Source organism: Melampsora larici-populina, assembly GCF_000204055.1.
Source record: "Melampsora larici-populina 98AG31 unplaced genomic scaffold MELLAscaffold_1, whole genome shotgun sequence".
Classification (NCBI taxonomy): Eukaryota; Fungi; Basidiomycota; class Pucciniomycetes; order Pucciniales; family Melampsoraceae; genus Melampsora; species Melampsora laricis-populina.
The window spans coordinates 1,990,545-2,005,740 of record NW_006768765.1 but is presented as its reverse complement, the minus strand read 5'-3'; the positions used below and the strand labels follow the sequence as shown (position 1 = coordinate 2,005,740).

At 44.5% G+C, this 15,196-nt stretch overlaps 5 protein-coding genes across 5 annotated transcripts; 1 reads left to right on the top strand and 4 right to left on the bottom strand.

Moving 5' to 3' along the window:
* Window positions 1–192: 192 nt before the first annotated feature.
* MELLADRAFT_101219 (uncharacterized protein) lies at window positions 193–594 on the bottom strand (the record flags this gene model as incomplete). The annotated part of the gene is made up of 1 exon (XM_007403595.1): window positions 193–594. The coding sequence occupies one exon, from the start codon at window positions 592–594 to the stop codon at window positions 193–195; it is 402 nt and encodes a 133-aa protein (XP_007403657.1).
* Window positions 595–1,169: 575 nt separating this feature from the next.
* MELLADRAFT_101218 (uncharacterized protein) lies at window positions 1,170–8,851 on the bottom strand (the record flags this gene model as incomplete). The annotated part of the gene is made up of 34 exons (XM_007403594.1): window positions 1,170–1,359; window positions 1,452–1,641; window positions 1,751–1,821; window positions 1,902–2,079; window positions 2,161–2,280; window positions 2,315–2,346; window positions 2,760–2,931; window positions 3,044–3,114; window positions 3,193–3,370; window positions 3,446–3,516; window positions 3,595–3,772; window positions 3,872–3,942; window positions 4,017–4,194; window positions 4,304–4,374; window positions 4,447–4,621; window positions 4,737–4,807; window positions 4,886–5,150; window positions 5,224–5,303; window positions 5,401–5,632; window positions 5,704–5,819; window positions 5,878–6,085; window positions 6,193–6,297; window positions 6,363–6,442; window positions 6,526–6,757; window positions 6,827–6,906; window positions 6,987–7,203; window positions 7,237–7,271; window positions 7,398–7,614; window positions 7,648–7,682; window positions 7,809–7,986; window positions 8,057–8,136; window positions 8,225–8,402; window positions 8,476–8,555; window positions 8,649–8,851. 34 exons carry the CDS (start codon window positions 8,849–8,851, stop codon window positions 1,170–1,172), a joined length of 4,638 nt encoding a protein of 1,545 aa, XP_007403656.1.
* A 359-nt stretch (window positions 8,852–9,210) lies between these two features.
* On the bottom strand, window positions 9,211–9,961 carry MELLADRAFT_101217 (uncharacterized protein; the record flags this gene model as incomplete). Its single annotated transcript, XM_007403593.1, has 4 exons — window positions 9,211–9,394; window positions 9,500–9,588; window positions 9,680–9,737; window positions 9,885–9,961. The coding sequence occupies 4 exons, from the start codon at window positions 9,959–9,961 to the stop codon at window positions 9,211–9,213; spliced, it is 408 nt and encodes a 135-aa protein (XP_007403655.1).
* A 112-nt stretch (window positions 9,962–10,073) lies between these two features.
* Window positions 10,074–11,376, top strand: MELLADRAFT_46390 (uncharacterized protein; the record flags this gene model as incomplete). The annotated part of the gene is made up of 5 exons (XM_007403948.1): window positions 10,074–10,208; window positions 10,288–10,307; window positions 10,406–10,653; window positions 10,723–11,118; window positions 11,203–11,376. 2 exons carry the CDS (start codon window positions 10,789–10,791, stop codon window positions 11,374–11,376), a joined length of 504 nt encoding a protein of 167 aa, XP_007404010.1.
* Window positions 11,377–14,595: 3,219 nt separating this feature from the next.
* On the bottom strand, window positions 14,596–15,134 carry MELLADRAFT_51317 (uncharacterized protein; the record flags this gene model as incomplete). The annotated part of the gene is made up of 2 exons (XM_007403592.1): window positions 14,596–14,875; window positions 15,046–15,134. 2 exons carry the CDS (start codon window positions 15,132–15,134, stop codon window positions 14,596–14,598), a joined length of 369 nt encoding a protein of 122 aa, XP_007403654.1.
* Window positions 15,135–15,196: the final 62 nt, after the last annotated feature.

The following is a 15,196-nucleotide window of genomic DNA, read 5'->3' as shown; positions in this document are numbered from 1 at the left end:
ATCAGTATCAAGAGAATCAAGATTCGACACCAAATTTTGATAAGAAGGTTTAAAAGATTCATCAAATAATAAAACCAAACCGTTTTGTAAGATCCATAGATGAAATTCTGATTTAGTAAAATAAAACACAACCGTCGAATAAAGAGCAATCAGAAAAGTACCGATCAAAGCAGTCAACAAAACCATCAAAAATTATAAATGAGTTTGATGACTAGATGGATGATTGAACTTTAATGCATTTTCAACTAAGATCGTCGTATAACTAATTGTAGCACCAATCGTACTCCAAAGCGGAGCTTGAGTCAAGATCAAAAGTAATTCTTGTGATAAACTTTTCGGTCGATTCGGTTTGATTGAAGTAGTGAAGAAATGAGAAGTAAAGAAAACCATGACAGCATGTAAAAGACTTACAATCAAACCTGCCGAAGCACCTATCCAGATAATTGAAATCGCTATCAACGGATGATGTTGTAGACACAAAGATCCAATGAAACTAGTTAAACCGCCGACGATCGTATTACCGATCGAACCGAGGATTATAACTTTTATCCACTTTAAGATTTGAAAAGATTTGATTTCAGATTGAGTTGACATGTTTAAAAATCGATGAAGATATCAAATCAAGAACTAAGGGCAGTCGATTTTAAGTATGTATGTAGGTTTGTAGCTTGCAAGGTTGTGATGGGTGGGGAAGTTCTGATATGGTTTTTGGAAGCTGCTAGGTTGTGTGAAGGTCAAGTAGGGTTCAAGGAGTGACGATCCAACAAGTCACCTTGCCTTGTTTCTGAAATGAACTATGGAGATCAGATATCTGGGATACTAGACAGATAGTCTTATATTTTGTCTCATTTACAAAGGGTACTCTGATGAGAAAATAGTGATGCGAGAATGTATAGGGGCAGGCCGGTTAGTTGTTGAGCGTGGTGTCAGTGTAAGCTGGGCTAAGATAGTATCAGGTTGTGGGGAGTCTCCGACGTGATGCACATGTGATGTAGTAAAACAAGAGTGTTTTTCATACGGAGGACGGGGGATGAATGTAGGTTGTAAGTACACAACAGGGACATCCATTACACAGAGTCGATTTAGCGTGGTTGACAACGTCCCTGATCAAGATGAGGAAATGGATTTTCAACGGGATATGCAGCTGAATTGATGGGTTTACAACATTTTTAGAGGACAAAGTCTCTGGGGGCGTGACGAATGCTGCGAGGAGCAACAGAATCTGTACGCGAGGAGTTCGAAGACTTTCCATCACAGTCGCAAGGAGTTTTTCCTGAATCTGAACCGTCATGTGGGCCGCAGATTTGCTTGTGGGTGAGTTTGGCACCCTCGTTAGCATCGGCTTGGTTACAGTTAGAACTGCAGGCATAGAATGTGATTGTCAGTATGAGGTGGATTGAGGTCATGCCAGATATTGGAGGCAGGGGGTGAGTGTGATGACCGGAGCTGACCTGAGACATTGAGAGAAAGCCTTCGTGAAAGTGGTTGGCGAGGCGCAGTACCCCTCTAGGACCTTGATCCGCGCACAGTTCATAACACAGCGAGGAGCTGTACTAGGAACGTTGCCAGTACCAGTTTGGTTTCCAGCGGGTCCAGTGGGAGAGGTCGTGGATGGCGGGTTTTTGGGCTGAATAGCGGTGCCTGCGAGGGGCAAGGAATATTGTTAATATCAGGCAAGCTGGAGTCTACGAAGGAGCACCATTCTCATGGTGACGATATCTAGGAGTGGAGATGCAGCGTGGGATCTTACTCGATGATGTGCAAATCTCGTTGAAGCCTAACTTCAGACCTTCCCTGACGGTATCCCGGTCGCAATTATCGCTGAGGAAAAAGTGAGCGTTCAGTGAAGGATTCGAGTAATGACATATGATGCGCATGGAGAGAATTGGATAGAGGCTTACCGAAGACAACGGTGGTAGGAGACTGTGAAAGATTGGGCCGAACCACAATAACCTTCGGAAACCTTAACTTGAGCACACTTCTTAACACAGGCAGGTGCTTTGTTCAGGGCTGTGCTAGAGAGATTTGGACCGCTGGTCGGCTGAGGAGATACAGAGGATTCTATGGGTGAACCTGGATCTGTTCAAGCCATCAAAGGGAGAAAGCGAAGGTGTTCGGAAGATTCAAGGTCTGTGGTCGAGAAGGGGGGGGGAAGCTTACTCGATGACGTGCAAATTTCGTTGAAGCCAACCTTCAGACCTTCCCTGGCAGTATCCCGGTCGCAATTATCACTGGAAAAGAGGGCATAAGTCATCGGTGGTGTGATCCGGCAGTTTTGATCTCAGCGGGTGAAAAGCCAGAGGGAGTAGCTTACCGAAGACAGCGATGGTAGGAGATTGTAAAGGCCTGAGCAGAATAACAATAACCTTCGGAAACTTTCAATTGGGCGCATTTCTTGACACATGCAGGCGCTTTGTTCAAAGCCGCGCTTCCGGAGTCAGGCTTGCGAGTGGGAAGGGGGCTAGTTGCAGAGGTTTTGGGGGTACCGCCTCCACCGGCTAGGTCGAAGGAGGATCAAGTGGCAATGAATCGGGGGGTGATTGAAAATGAAGGCGACGGCGCGAAATGAGCAAGGAAGCATAAAGGGAGAGTGAGTGGGAGGGTGTTGCTTACCTGATGAGCCACAAATTTGACCGTAGGTAAGTGTTCGACCTTTGGCTGCATCATTGGATTGACAATTGTCACTGAAATTTGATAAGGAACGAGTTCGCGGGTCAATAGGGTAATATTTTAGGTGCAACGAAGTTCTGCGAGCTAACCTTAAGCATTGGAAGAATGCGGTGATGAAGACTTGGGACGAGGAACAGTATCCCTCTTTGACTTTGATGCTTGCACATTTCCTCACGCATGAGGAAGTGTTAGGGGGCAACACGCCAGACCCAGAGGCGCCGGTAGGGGAAGGACCAGGAGACGACGATGATGGGGTGGGACCTGTAGGAGGAACAGTCGTTTTCGATGGCTCAGTTTGGAGTAGCGAGGAAATGAAGGGTAAAAAATACTACATAGGGAGGAGGTGAGTGTGCGTGTATAACAGAATGCTTACCAGTCAAGCCACAGATCTGGCGATAGGTCAGCTGACGACCTTTGGCTGAATCGGCAGTGTTACAGTTGTCACTGAAAATTGATACGGAAGGGAAGGCTTGATGATTAACTGGCTGGGATCGTTACATAAGTGAAGTGCTGTCTACTGACGTTAGGCATTGGTAGAATGCAGTGAGGAGGATTTTGGACGAGGAGCAGTAGCCCTCGCTGACTTTGATAGAGGCACATCTCCTAGCGCAAGAGGGGGTATTGTTGGGCAACAGGCCAGCGCCCGAACCAGCATCACCAGTAGGTGAGGGACCAGTAGACGATGAAGAGGGGCTGGGACCTGGAGCAAGAAGGAAATGTTTGAAAAATACTACATAGGGAGGAAGTGAGTGTGCGTGTATAGCAGAATGCTTACCAGTCAAGCCACAGATCTGGCGATAGGTAAGCTGACGACCTTTGGCTGAATCGGCAGAGTTACAGTTATCACTGAAAATCGATACGGAAGGAAAGGCTTGATGATTAACTGGCTGGAATCGTTATATAGGGGCAGTGCTGTCTACTGACGTTAGGCATTGGTAAAATGCAGTAAGGAGGATTTGGGACGAGGAGCAATAGCCCTCGCTGACTTTGATATAGGCACATCTCCTAGCGCAAGAGGGGGTATTGTTGGGCAACAGGCCAGCGCCCGAACCAGCATCACCAGTAGGTGAGGGACCAGTAGACGATGAAGAGGGGCTGGGACCTGAAGCGAGAAGGAAATGTTTGCAATTTGTTAAATTGCGAATTCAAGCTGTGGCGAGGACACGGCTGGATTGCACTGCTTGTGTATAAAACCACATACCTGGCGAGGCACATATTTGACGGTAGGTGGCCTGGCGGCCTTTGGCCGCATCGTTAGAGTTGCAATTGTCGCTGGAAATTCGTGGGGGTAGGATTTGAGGGTCAGTGACGCGCAATTGTTGATTGTTCTAGTTTTGAGCACCAACCTTAAGCATTGATAGAAGGAGGTCATCAATACTTGAGGCGAATAGCAGTATCCTTCTCTAACTTTGATGTTCGCGCATTTCTTCGCACAAGAAGGGGTGTTGGAGGGTAAACTACCGGAGCCAGAGCCGGCTTCGCCAGTAGGAGAAGGTGCAGCAGATGAAGAGGGGGTGCTGGGTTCTGTAGGAAGGATTGCATGCGTAGAAAAGTGAGCGAGAAAAATCACGGATGATCTACAGATTACATAGGAAGGAAATGGAATCGACGATCATGTGAGCACAGTGCTAACCTTGTGAGCCGCATATCTGACGATGAGTGAGCTGTCGGCCTTTGGCTGCATCGCTGGTATTACAGTTGTCACTAAGTATCGATGAGAAAGAACGCGGGAGTCAGTAGGAGGTATTCGATGCGAAGAAGGTTCCAGGCTCTGACCTCAAGCATTTGGAAAAAGCTGTCATGAAAATGTTGGACGAGGAGCAGTAGCCTTCTCGGACTTTGATGCTCGCGCATTTTCTCGCGCATTGTGGAGTGTCAGCAGGCAAATTGAGCCCTGAGCCAGCGTCTCCGGTGGGGGAAGGACCAGGAGACGTCGAAGTTGAGCTGGTACCTGAGGCGGGGAATTCGAGTGAGGGTGTTGAGCGTGAAGAAGCAAGAAAAGCGTGGAAGCGAGAGAACGGTGCGTAGAGTATGTAGTGAGGCTGGTACAAGCAGGTGACATTTACCTGAAGATCCACATATCTCGCGGTAAGTGAGAGTTCGGCCTTTGGCGGAATCATCAGGTGAACAGTTGTCGCTGAGAACAGATGATTTCGAATCAGCAAGCGGATCATGACATCAAGTTAGTAAATCGAGGTGAATTAAATGAACTGACCTCAAACACTGGTTATAAGCTGTGATCAAGACCTCGGATGAGTAACAGTAGCCCTCCTTTATCTTGATATTTGCACATTTCATGGCACATGGGGGGGTCCCAGGGGGTAATTGACCAGAGCCTGATCCCGTGTCACCAGTAGGAGAAGGTCCAGCAGACGACGATGTTGGACTGGTACCGGCGTTTGAGTTACTAGAGGTGGGGCTTGGGGCGTCCGACGAGACGGTCGAGGTGGGAGCGGCTGATGTAGTTGCAGAACCTGGACCTGCAACGTAGGATGGGCAAAAACGAACTGAGTATACGAGGTAAATGACTGGGAGGGGCAGAGGGTCTCTGACCTGATTTGCAAGGTGCCGGGCAAAGGTCGTCAAACTTATATTGCAATCCGGTAGAGGCGTCGGTTCCATTGCAGTTATCCCTGTTTTGATGTGTAGGAGCGTGCCGAACAGGTTAGAATGAGGATTTGACAGTATGGCAACAGAGTAAATGCGTCGAGTCTCCGCTGCAGTACACACTTGAGACATTGTTGGTAAGCTTGGTTGAACACATTCTCATCTGTGCAGTAACCCTCTTGGACCTTGAACTTGGCGCATTTCTTGACACATGCCGGAGCAGCGATGGGAACTTTACTAGACGGATCGCATGTGGCAGTTGCAGCAGGGGAGGACGATGAGGTTGTCGCTGTGGGAGCGGGTCCAGAGGAAGTCCTGGGACCAAGGGATACCGAAGTGCTTGGGCCTGGAGAACCTACGTGAGACGAAAATCATAACAGTTTTAATCTTTGAAGGTGTGGCGATTGGGAACGCGACTGCACTTACCAGATTTGCAAGACGCCGGGCAGATATCGTTGTAATCAAACTCCAGACCTTGTTGTGTGTCTTGGGGATTGCAATTGTCGCTGGATAGTGGGAGTGGATGCAGTATAACTTGTGAGCTGACCAAATCGGTTGAGAATGGATGTGATGATAGCGAGAATGGAGGGACAATCTCACTTGAGGCATTGGTCGTAGGCGTCAGTGAAAAGGCTATCGGTTTCACAGTATCCCTCCTGTACTTTGCGCTTGGCACACTTTTTCGCGCACTCGGGGGCGTTGTTGGGGATCAGTGTAGGAGTCTCACATGTACGAGTTGGGACCTCTGGGTCAGCAGAGGCTGTCGAGGTAGGAGGTGGGTTTGAGGAACTCGTGGAAGTTGGCGCCGCTGAGGTGATCGTAGAAGCGGGGTCTTAGGGATAGCGAACGAATTAGTTTGGAGTCGGTGAGGTAATTTACGCACCCAGGAGTTGGGGAACAGGGTAGGAGCCTTACATGTAGGAGTTGAAACCTCTGGATCAGCAGAGGCTGTCGAGGTAGGAGTTGGGTTGGAGGAACTCGTGGACGTCGGCGCCGCTGAGGTGATTGTAGACGCGGGATCTTAGGGATAGGAAACGAATTAGTTTGGATGAGTTGGCGGGGTGCAAGGAATGGCGATCACTTACCACCCTTACAATCTTCTGGGCAAATATCCGGGTACTTGTATTGCATTCCAGTTGATTGATCTTGAGCGTTACAGTTGTCTCTAAGTAATGGCGAGGTTCAAAAAGGCCATCATTAGTTAGAAAGGGGCGCGAGAGTGTGGAGTGGAAGAAAGAGCAAACGAACTTCATGCATTGCGCATAGGCCTCGTTGAAGGTGTCTTCGTTCGAACAGTAACCTTCCTTGACCTTAATCTGTGCGCATTTCTTAACACATGCTGGAGCACTGTCAGGAATTCCAGCAGGGGAATCACATGAACCAGTCGCAGCTGGTGGGTTCGATGAAGTCGTGGAGGTGGGGGATGGGTCAGAAGAGGCAGTGGAAGTTGGTGCTGTCGAACTGGTGGACGGTGTAGGGTCTTAGGGAGGACCGGGCAGGTTAAGTTGAGTACAAACGAAGGAGGTAGCTGGAAAAAGTCGTCACTTACCGCCTTTACAATCCCCGGGGCAGATGTCGCTGTATTTGTACTGCAGTCCGGTAGCTTTATCTTGAGCGTTACAATTGTCGCTAAGAGGTTGTAGGAGATATTGATCAGCGAAAGATCAGCGAGAGAAAGACACAGATTCAGATCACGAGGGTGCTCTTACCTCATGCATTGCGCGTAGGCGTCGTTGAAGGTGGGCTCGCTCGAACAGTAGCCTTCCTTGACCTTGATGCTTGCGCATTTCTTAACACATGCTGGAGCACTGTCAGGAACTCCAGCAGGGGAATCACATGAACCAGTCGCAGCTGGTGGATTCGAGGAAGTCGTGGAGGTGGGGGGAGCATCTGAAGAATATTGACGTTGAGTTGTGGCTCTGCGATCTAGGGTGAAAGCGGGAAGAATTTGCGACTTACCTCCTTTACAATCCGCTGGACAGATGTCGGAGTAACTGTAGGTCAATCCCGTCGATTTGTCCTGCGCGTTACAGTTGTCGCTGGGAGGATTGCAGGGTTTTAAAATGACAAGGGCTGGTTTAAGATTTGGTTGATGACAAGGTTTGGACCAGAATGCTTACCTCATGCACTGCGCGTAGGCGTCGTTGAAGGTGGGCTCGCTTGAACAGTAGCCTTCCGTGACCTTGATGCTTGCGCATTTCTTGACACATGCTGGAGCACTGTCAGGAACTCCAGCAGGGGAATCACATGAACCGGTCGCAGCTGGTGGATTCGAGGAAGTCGTGGAGGTGGGGGGAGCATCTGAAGAATATTGATGTTGAGTTGTCGCTCTGCGATCTAGGGTGAAAGCGGGAAGAATTTGCGACTTACCTCCTTTACAATCCGCTGGACAGATGTCGGAGTAACTGTAGGTCAGTCCCGTCGATTTGTCCTGCGCGTTACAGTTGTCGCTGGGAGGATTGTAAGGCATTGAAATGAGAAGGGTTGGTTTGAGATTTGGTTGATGACGGGGTTTGGACCAGAATGCTTACCTCATACACTGCTTGTAGGCATCATTGAAGGTAGGCTCGCTTGTGCAGTAACCTTCTTTGACCTTGATACTTGCGCACTTCTTGACACACGCTGGAGCGCTATCGGGAACTCCTGCGGGACTATCGCAAGAGCGAGTGGCAGCGGGTGCGTTCGAAGACGTCGTGGAGGTCGGGGCGGCTTTGGAAAAAATGCTTCGTAAGTTTTCATGAATTAGTTCAAAAAAGATAACAGAGACTGTCATCCGTACCTCCTTTACAAGCCGCGGGACAAATGTCATTGTACGAGTACGTTAGTCCAGTCGTTTTGTCTTGCGCATTACAATTGTCGCTAGGAGAGTAGGACAGTTGCGAAAACGTTGATCAGCTCAGAATAAATTGAGAAGGCGGAACAGATTCCATCCGCAAGAATTACTTACCTCATGCATTGCTTGTAGGCGTCATTAAACGTAGCTTCACTTGTACAATATCCTTCCTTGACTTTGATACTTGCACACTTCTTGACACATGCTGGAGCGCTATCGGGAACTCCAGCAGGGCTGTCACAGGCGCGAGTCGCAGCTGGAGCAGTCGAAGAGGTTGTAGAGGTCGGGGCGGCTTCGGGAGCAATTGTTTATGTGAGATTCTACTTAGCAAGCTGACGGAAATGTGAACATGGGCTGCTACTCACCTCCTTTACAATCCGCAGGACAAATATCGTTATATGAGTATTTCAGTCCAGTTGTCTTGTCTTGGGCGTTACAGTTGTCACTGTGATAGTATTGAAGTTGTAAAAGTCAAGTTGATCAGCCAAGATGCAAATGGAAAGAATGACATGAGCTTGGCCGACGAGAAAAGTCTTACCTCATACATTGCGCGTAGGCGTCATTGAACACAGCTTCGCTGGAGCAGTAGCCTTCCTGCACTTTAATCCTGGCACACTTCTTCGCACATTCCGGCGCGCTATCGGGAATTCCAGCAGGACTGTTACACGTGCGCGATTGAGCCCAAGAGTATGCGCTGAAGTAGAGTATGAGAAGTAAAATAGGGAAAAAAGTCGATTTCATGACGTTGGTTCAATCAGTGTGAGTTCAGCTGATGGTGGTATGGTAGGATCTGTCAAAGCGAAAAGTAATATATATAAATTGAGGGAATAGATTTTTTTGGTGTTTGAAGATTATTGTAACGCGATAGATGATGATAAGAAAATTGAATGAAGGGAACCACAGCACCTCCAACCAAACACAATCTGCACGCCGTCTTCAGGTTCTAAAGAGTTTGCCTTTATTCCTCATGTCCCTTCCCCATCACGTTACAGGGGCCACAAGGTGCGAGTATTGGTAGTCTCCTTGATTTTCGCCCGTTCCAATGGATTAGCCAACTATGCGATTTTTGTCTTTCTTCCTCATGTCCCTTCCCCATCACGTTACAGGGGCCACAAGGTATGAGTATCGGTAGTCTCCTCGATTTTTGCCCATTCCAATGGATCAGCCAAATGTGTGATTACCTGGGTCAAAAATCGCCCTGTGGGTAGAAAGTTCACATCGAGGAAATTAGCGTTAAGTTGACGCAGTCTACAAAGGTAGCCAAGCAAGGGATTCAATACCGCACTATCAATCAATCCAATCATTGTTTGTGGGACATAGTGATCGATGGCGCCGGTGTGCTTTGAGAAGCCGCATCACTTGGCTATCATGCTGGCCATCGGGACATACCAAGCGTTCGGTGTTTTATGATATTGAGATGAAATGACGTTGGCCATCTCGTCTACGAGGTAGCCGACCCAGCGTCGACCTCTTAGATCCTTGCACGGTCAAGGTCATACTTTATCAGCTGTATATTCACAAAGCGTGCATTTCCCCTTGACAGACCATAAACATATCGTCTAAGCTTACCTGAGAAGGTAGCACACTGCCCTCCTCGCTGTTCGTGTACTTGGCTATCGTTGTAAGACTGAAATTCAGAGAAAATCTCCGTAAGAGACAGAACGTCTTAAATTGCATCCATGGGAATGAGCATACATTAGATGAAGGAGTCTTCCGGTTTTTCCTGCTCAGATCCAATGAGGTCCAATGGTCAATTTGTCGTCACACCACGCACCTTGCAAAGAGAACTTTGAGCTGAATCTTGTTTATTCGGAGACCGACGATGATTGAGGTTCTGATTATGGATATCATTTATGTCCGAAACAGGTACTTAAATGTCTTAAGTCTCTCGAGGTCAACCCTGAGCCTGAGGTTTGGTGATCACTGATATGTACATAGCAAGAATCGATTGAGATTTTAAAACACTTCACCTCATTTCCTATACTCGAATCTCTCAACTCCCCACAACATGGAAGCTCCTGCCAGCTCAGTCGCCAAATCAGTTCAACCTCAAAAAGCATTTCAAGAATGCCGAAAAACCAATTGAAGTCAGGCTGAGGTAATACATCTTGATTACCTACTCCACACCTATAAAGATGTTGAGTACTGACTGTCTATTTCGTGATCGTTAATTCTAGTAATATGACAGCAGCGAAAGGTAGGGCAACTTGCTACCATTGAGCCAGGAGAAAATGACATGTATCAATCCCAGAATGCTAAAGTTGTCTATCGGTTTGCACGATGTCTTTCATCTAGCTATCTCCGACGCCATTCGACCTTCCTTGGGACCTCGTGGAATGGACAAGATGATTCAGACAGCAGACGGAAATGTGACGATTTCTAATGGTGGTGCTTCTATTTTGAAACACGTGTTATGCATCCTGCTGCTCGCATGTGGGTCAAACTTTCAGCCGCTCAAGATGTTTCAGCGGGTGACGGAACTACAATTGTCGTAGTCTTAGCAGGCAGTTGACTCGGCGCGGCTGAGAAGTTACTATCTAAAGGTTATTATCTTTTGATGATCCATCCTCTGATTATCATTCTGATCGTTATATGCGTACTTTTAATAACAGGTATTCATCCTACCATCATTAAGTTTCTCAAGAGCTGCAATCAAATGTGTAAAATATTTAGAAGAAATGTCAACACCGGTCGATCTGAACGATCGAGAATCGCTTCTACGTGCCGCAAGCACTTCTCTGAACTCTAAGATCGTCTCTCAATCCTCTTCTATCCTTGCTCCGATTGCAGTGGAAGCAGTTAAACGGGTAGCTGACTTGAAAAACTCGAATGTTGACCTCAAGAATATCCGGATAGTCAAGAAGGTTGGTGGTACGATTGAGGATACCAGCTTGGTTGATCGTCTTGTACTTCGTCAAAATGCCATCACCGGTCAAGGTGGCCCCTCTCGCAAAGAAAAAGCGAAGATCGGACTAATTCAATTTCAACTTGGTGCTCCCAAACCAGGCGTATGTGACTATCATTTTCATCCTAATCGAAAGAAACATTCATTGATCTCCCACTTCGATCATTCTCTGCGGAGATATCTATAGATGGACAATCAAATCAAAGTTGACGATTATCGTCAAATGGATAAGATCCTCAAAGCGAGCTCACTAAAAACATCGCCAAGACCGGCTGCAATGTGCATCAATCATTGGAGCATCTTTTGGTCTTTTGGATATTTACAATCAATCATTAGATTCGTTCATCGATGGTCTTTGTAATGGAGTATCACAACATGTTGGTTAGTTTGTTTTGTTCGATTTCCTTTGTCAGTTTGTTGATTGAATCAAAACTAACTGTCACTCGTCTTGGTCTCTTTCCTCTTTCTTAGATCATGTTTTCATCTCTTCACTCCAATTTTCTGTACACCTTGCAGAAACCTGTTTTGTGTCTTTTACCTTTGATTGCTTTTCTAGTAACAACCGATCTGAATCGAACTACGATTCCAACAATACCATATCGACCGTTCACGTTTTGATCAGCATTCAATCATCAACAGTCAATGTGTCCATTAAACCAGCAAGGTTAATCATGCTCTGACCGGACTCAGAGCTCTGATTTCCTTGTGACCCTTTGAGACATTACAACCGGATTTGTAACCTCATCGGGTCTGGTTGAACTGAACCATTTTACGATCTCAAGCCTCTTCAATTTGGATCAACGATCAACAGATCAACAATCAAACGACCAACCAAATGTGTTCATTAAACCAGCAAGGCTAATCATCCTCTGACCGGATTCAGAGCTCTGATTTCCTTGTGACCCTTTGAGACATTACAACCGGATTTGTAACCTCATTGGGTCTGGTTGAACTGAACCATGATACGATCTCAACACTCCTCAGTTCGAATCAACAATCACCAATCAACTCGCCAGCGCTTGAAGGCTAACATCTCTAAGTCTTGTGGAAATGATCAACTTGCCTGATTCCCCTTTCCCTAGATTTATGAAAGAATAGTTTAATTAACTTCCTTTCCTTTTGAATCGCTTTCTGAACAATTTTCTGAAATCATCCATTGGTTCGTTTCTCTTCTACCTAGATCTTTTAGACTGTTAAAAATAAGGATATCATAAACGAGTATGTATATGTTTAGATATCATGTTTTTTTTGAATAATAAGTAAGTTTATCTTTGAATACTCTATGATTATTTTTCCATTGATGTTCTTTCCTTTTTTGTAGTTTTTGTGAACTCGGACAGATATCAGCCTCCCTTTGATGGAGATGATTGAGAGGTAGTCCAACATACCAAAATAAGGATGCGATAAGCAATCAATCTTTTTCACAGCCAATTGTATAATCTAACAGCAGATGAACAAACAAAAGTTCCAGTAATAGATATCCCACAAACAATATTCTGTGTTTCAAAACCAAGAACCACAGAAATGTTAAAGCTTGTATTCACCACTGATTAATTACCTTTTAGAATTCCAGCTTCTTCGTTCTATTTTAATTTAACACAAATTCAAAGATCCAAGGTAATTGAAGATTTTGAAGAACGTAGATTTAAGATGTTGATTTCTACTGATCTACGTTTCAAATTGGTAATTCACTATCAAATTCCTTTGTATGCTCATCGATATGGTAGAACCGCTGATAGAATTCGATCAGATGGAGTTACTAATAGTCTTGTGGCTTTGAATGATCTAGATTGTGTTTGAGGAATCGAGGAGAAGATGGATTGGAAATATGACAATTGGCGATGAAAGAGGATAAAGTTCTAGAATATCTTGATCCAGTTAGTAAAGGTAAAAGACAGGCATATTTGGTACTTTTTTTCAGTTCGATTTTTTGACCCATAGCATACAATTTAGTAATGTGTTGAAGATTGATTTGGGTTTGTATTTCTCAAGGAATTGGAAGAAAATAAATTTGGTGAAAAACAAAAAAATCATAAATTGAATACAATTTCTTTTCAATCAGAAACAAAAAGAGATCAAAAGTTGAATTTGTATTCATTCCAAGTGTTATCTGGCTAATTGCAATCCTTTTTAAGATTTTGTGAAAACCATGTTTAAATGTCTTACTGTGGCATTCCTAATTTCTTTCGTAGTCTTTAGGAAAGTTTGAAGATAATGCTGATACTTGAACAAAATATTCCATTATCAGGTTTGGTGATGTTAGTCTGATAAATAAAATGCTGGGCTATGTGTTCTATTCTTTGAAAAGATTGATAAGTTAAAATGAATGAAACTCAATCAGAAACAGAAAGAAATTGAAAGTTGAATTCATCTTCATTCCAAGTGTTATCTGGCTAATTGCAATTCATGTTGAGATTTTGTGAAATCTAAATCATGTCAAGCATTTTTCCGAGGAAGTGGCTATTTATAAAGTAATTTTACAACTTACAAATTCAATGATTATTTTTGGGTTAATGTTGAACAAGCTTTAGTTTTTAAAATTAACATTTGACAACTTCTCAACTTGAAGATTGAAGTAGGACAAATGCATGCAAAAGAAATTATTATGCCGTATAAGTCTTTAGTTACAAATCAGAGTGTTTTACAACTTATAAAATAAAGGTTGTCTTTAGTTACAAATCAGAGTGTTTTGCAACTCATAAAATAAATGTTGTATTGGTTGTAATGTGATTTCAATTCTTATTCTGTATGATATTCCAATGGTCAATTGGACCCACTTGTTTCAGATCAAGATTTTTCTTCATGAATTGACTTGTAAGATGTTGTTGGTTCTTTGATTGTTAAACTTGTGTTTGAGTTTTCATTATGTTTTTCCAAGCTGGTTATTCAGGAATTGATGTATGCTTCCTGGTTGTTTTGTGATGGAATACCTGAAGCGAGAGCCACTGGATTCTGATGAAAGCTTTGAACTTTCTGAGAAAGGAAGACAACCTTTGTATCCTTATGATTGACAATCATCAGGAGGAAAAATCCACACTCATATCAATCATTTGAGTATTGATATGAATTTTGATTCATTCAAAAGTGACTTCAAAAGTTTAATCAAAAGATTGATTATTTCAAAAGATCAATCAAAAGATTGAATCTTCAAATGATTAATCAATTACTTGATTAAGAAGAAAAGAAATCAATCTGTTTTCATTCAATGCCAAAAACATCTAATAATGTTTATGATGTTTTTGTCATCGCTAACTTATAAGATGATGTTTTGAACATATATATATGTTCAAAACATCTAGTTGCGGATCATGACAGCAGATGGTTCACGGGGTGCTGAATTATTGCAAGTCCAAACACTCAAAGCTTTAAATTACAAGATCAAACAAGGCCAGCAATTCAAATGAATGAGTGTACAAAAGACCACAAAATATGAGGGGGAATGGTGAATCAAATCAATGGGTTTACAAAAGATCATGAGATGAGAGGGGGGGATGGTGAGGCAATTAGATGGATTTACAAAAGACCACAAATTGGCAGGGGAGAAGGTGAGACAAATCCAACTGAGCAATGTGTGCAGACGTCAAAACTCTGGGGATACTGGAACAGGAGGTGTGGACATAAACTTGGGGTCTTCTTCTTCATCTTGAAGCTCAATGATCTCTTCTGTGAGACCATTCACTTGATCCATGGCCTCGGTGAGCAGAAAGGACGCCAGACTGGGGTGCATGCCGCAACTAGTAAGAGACATTTCTGTGAACTGGACACTGGGTATGAGATTGGTCCACGAGGTGACGCCGGCACATTTAAGGATGGCTCTGGTAAACTTGTCTTCTTTTGGAACATTGCAATGTTCCAAAAACCTTTCTCAAGCATCAGTGTGAGCTCTGGCGCCTTTTTCTGAGTTGGCGGCCAGAAGTTCCAATGTTCTGGTTTGACCTAAGATGCATGGAGTGGCAGATAAGTGAGCAAGCTATCAAAGAATTGTCAGCATTGGCTCATTTCAAGGATTCAACAACATGGTGAAAGATACATAACTGGTTCCTTCTTGATATGTTCCTTATGTTCTTGCAACGTATCAATATTGTCGGGCAACAGGGGGTCTGAGGACAGAACAATCATGACACTGTTGCCAATTCCGGGGGGGAGCCTACATAATGGAGGCATGAATAATTAGAACAAAT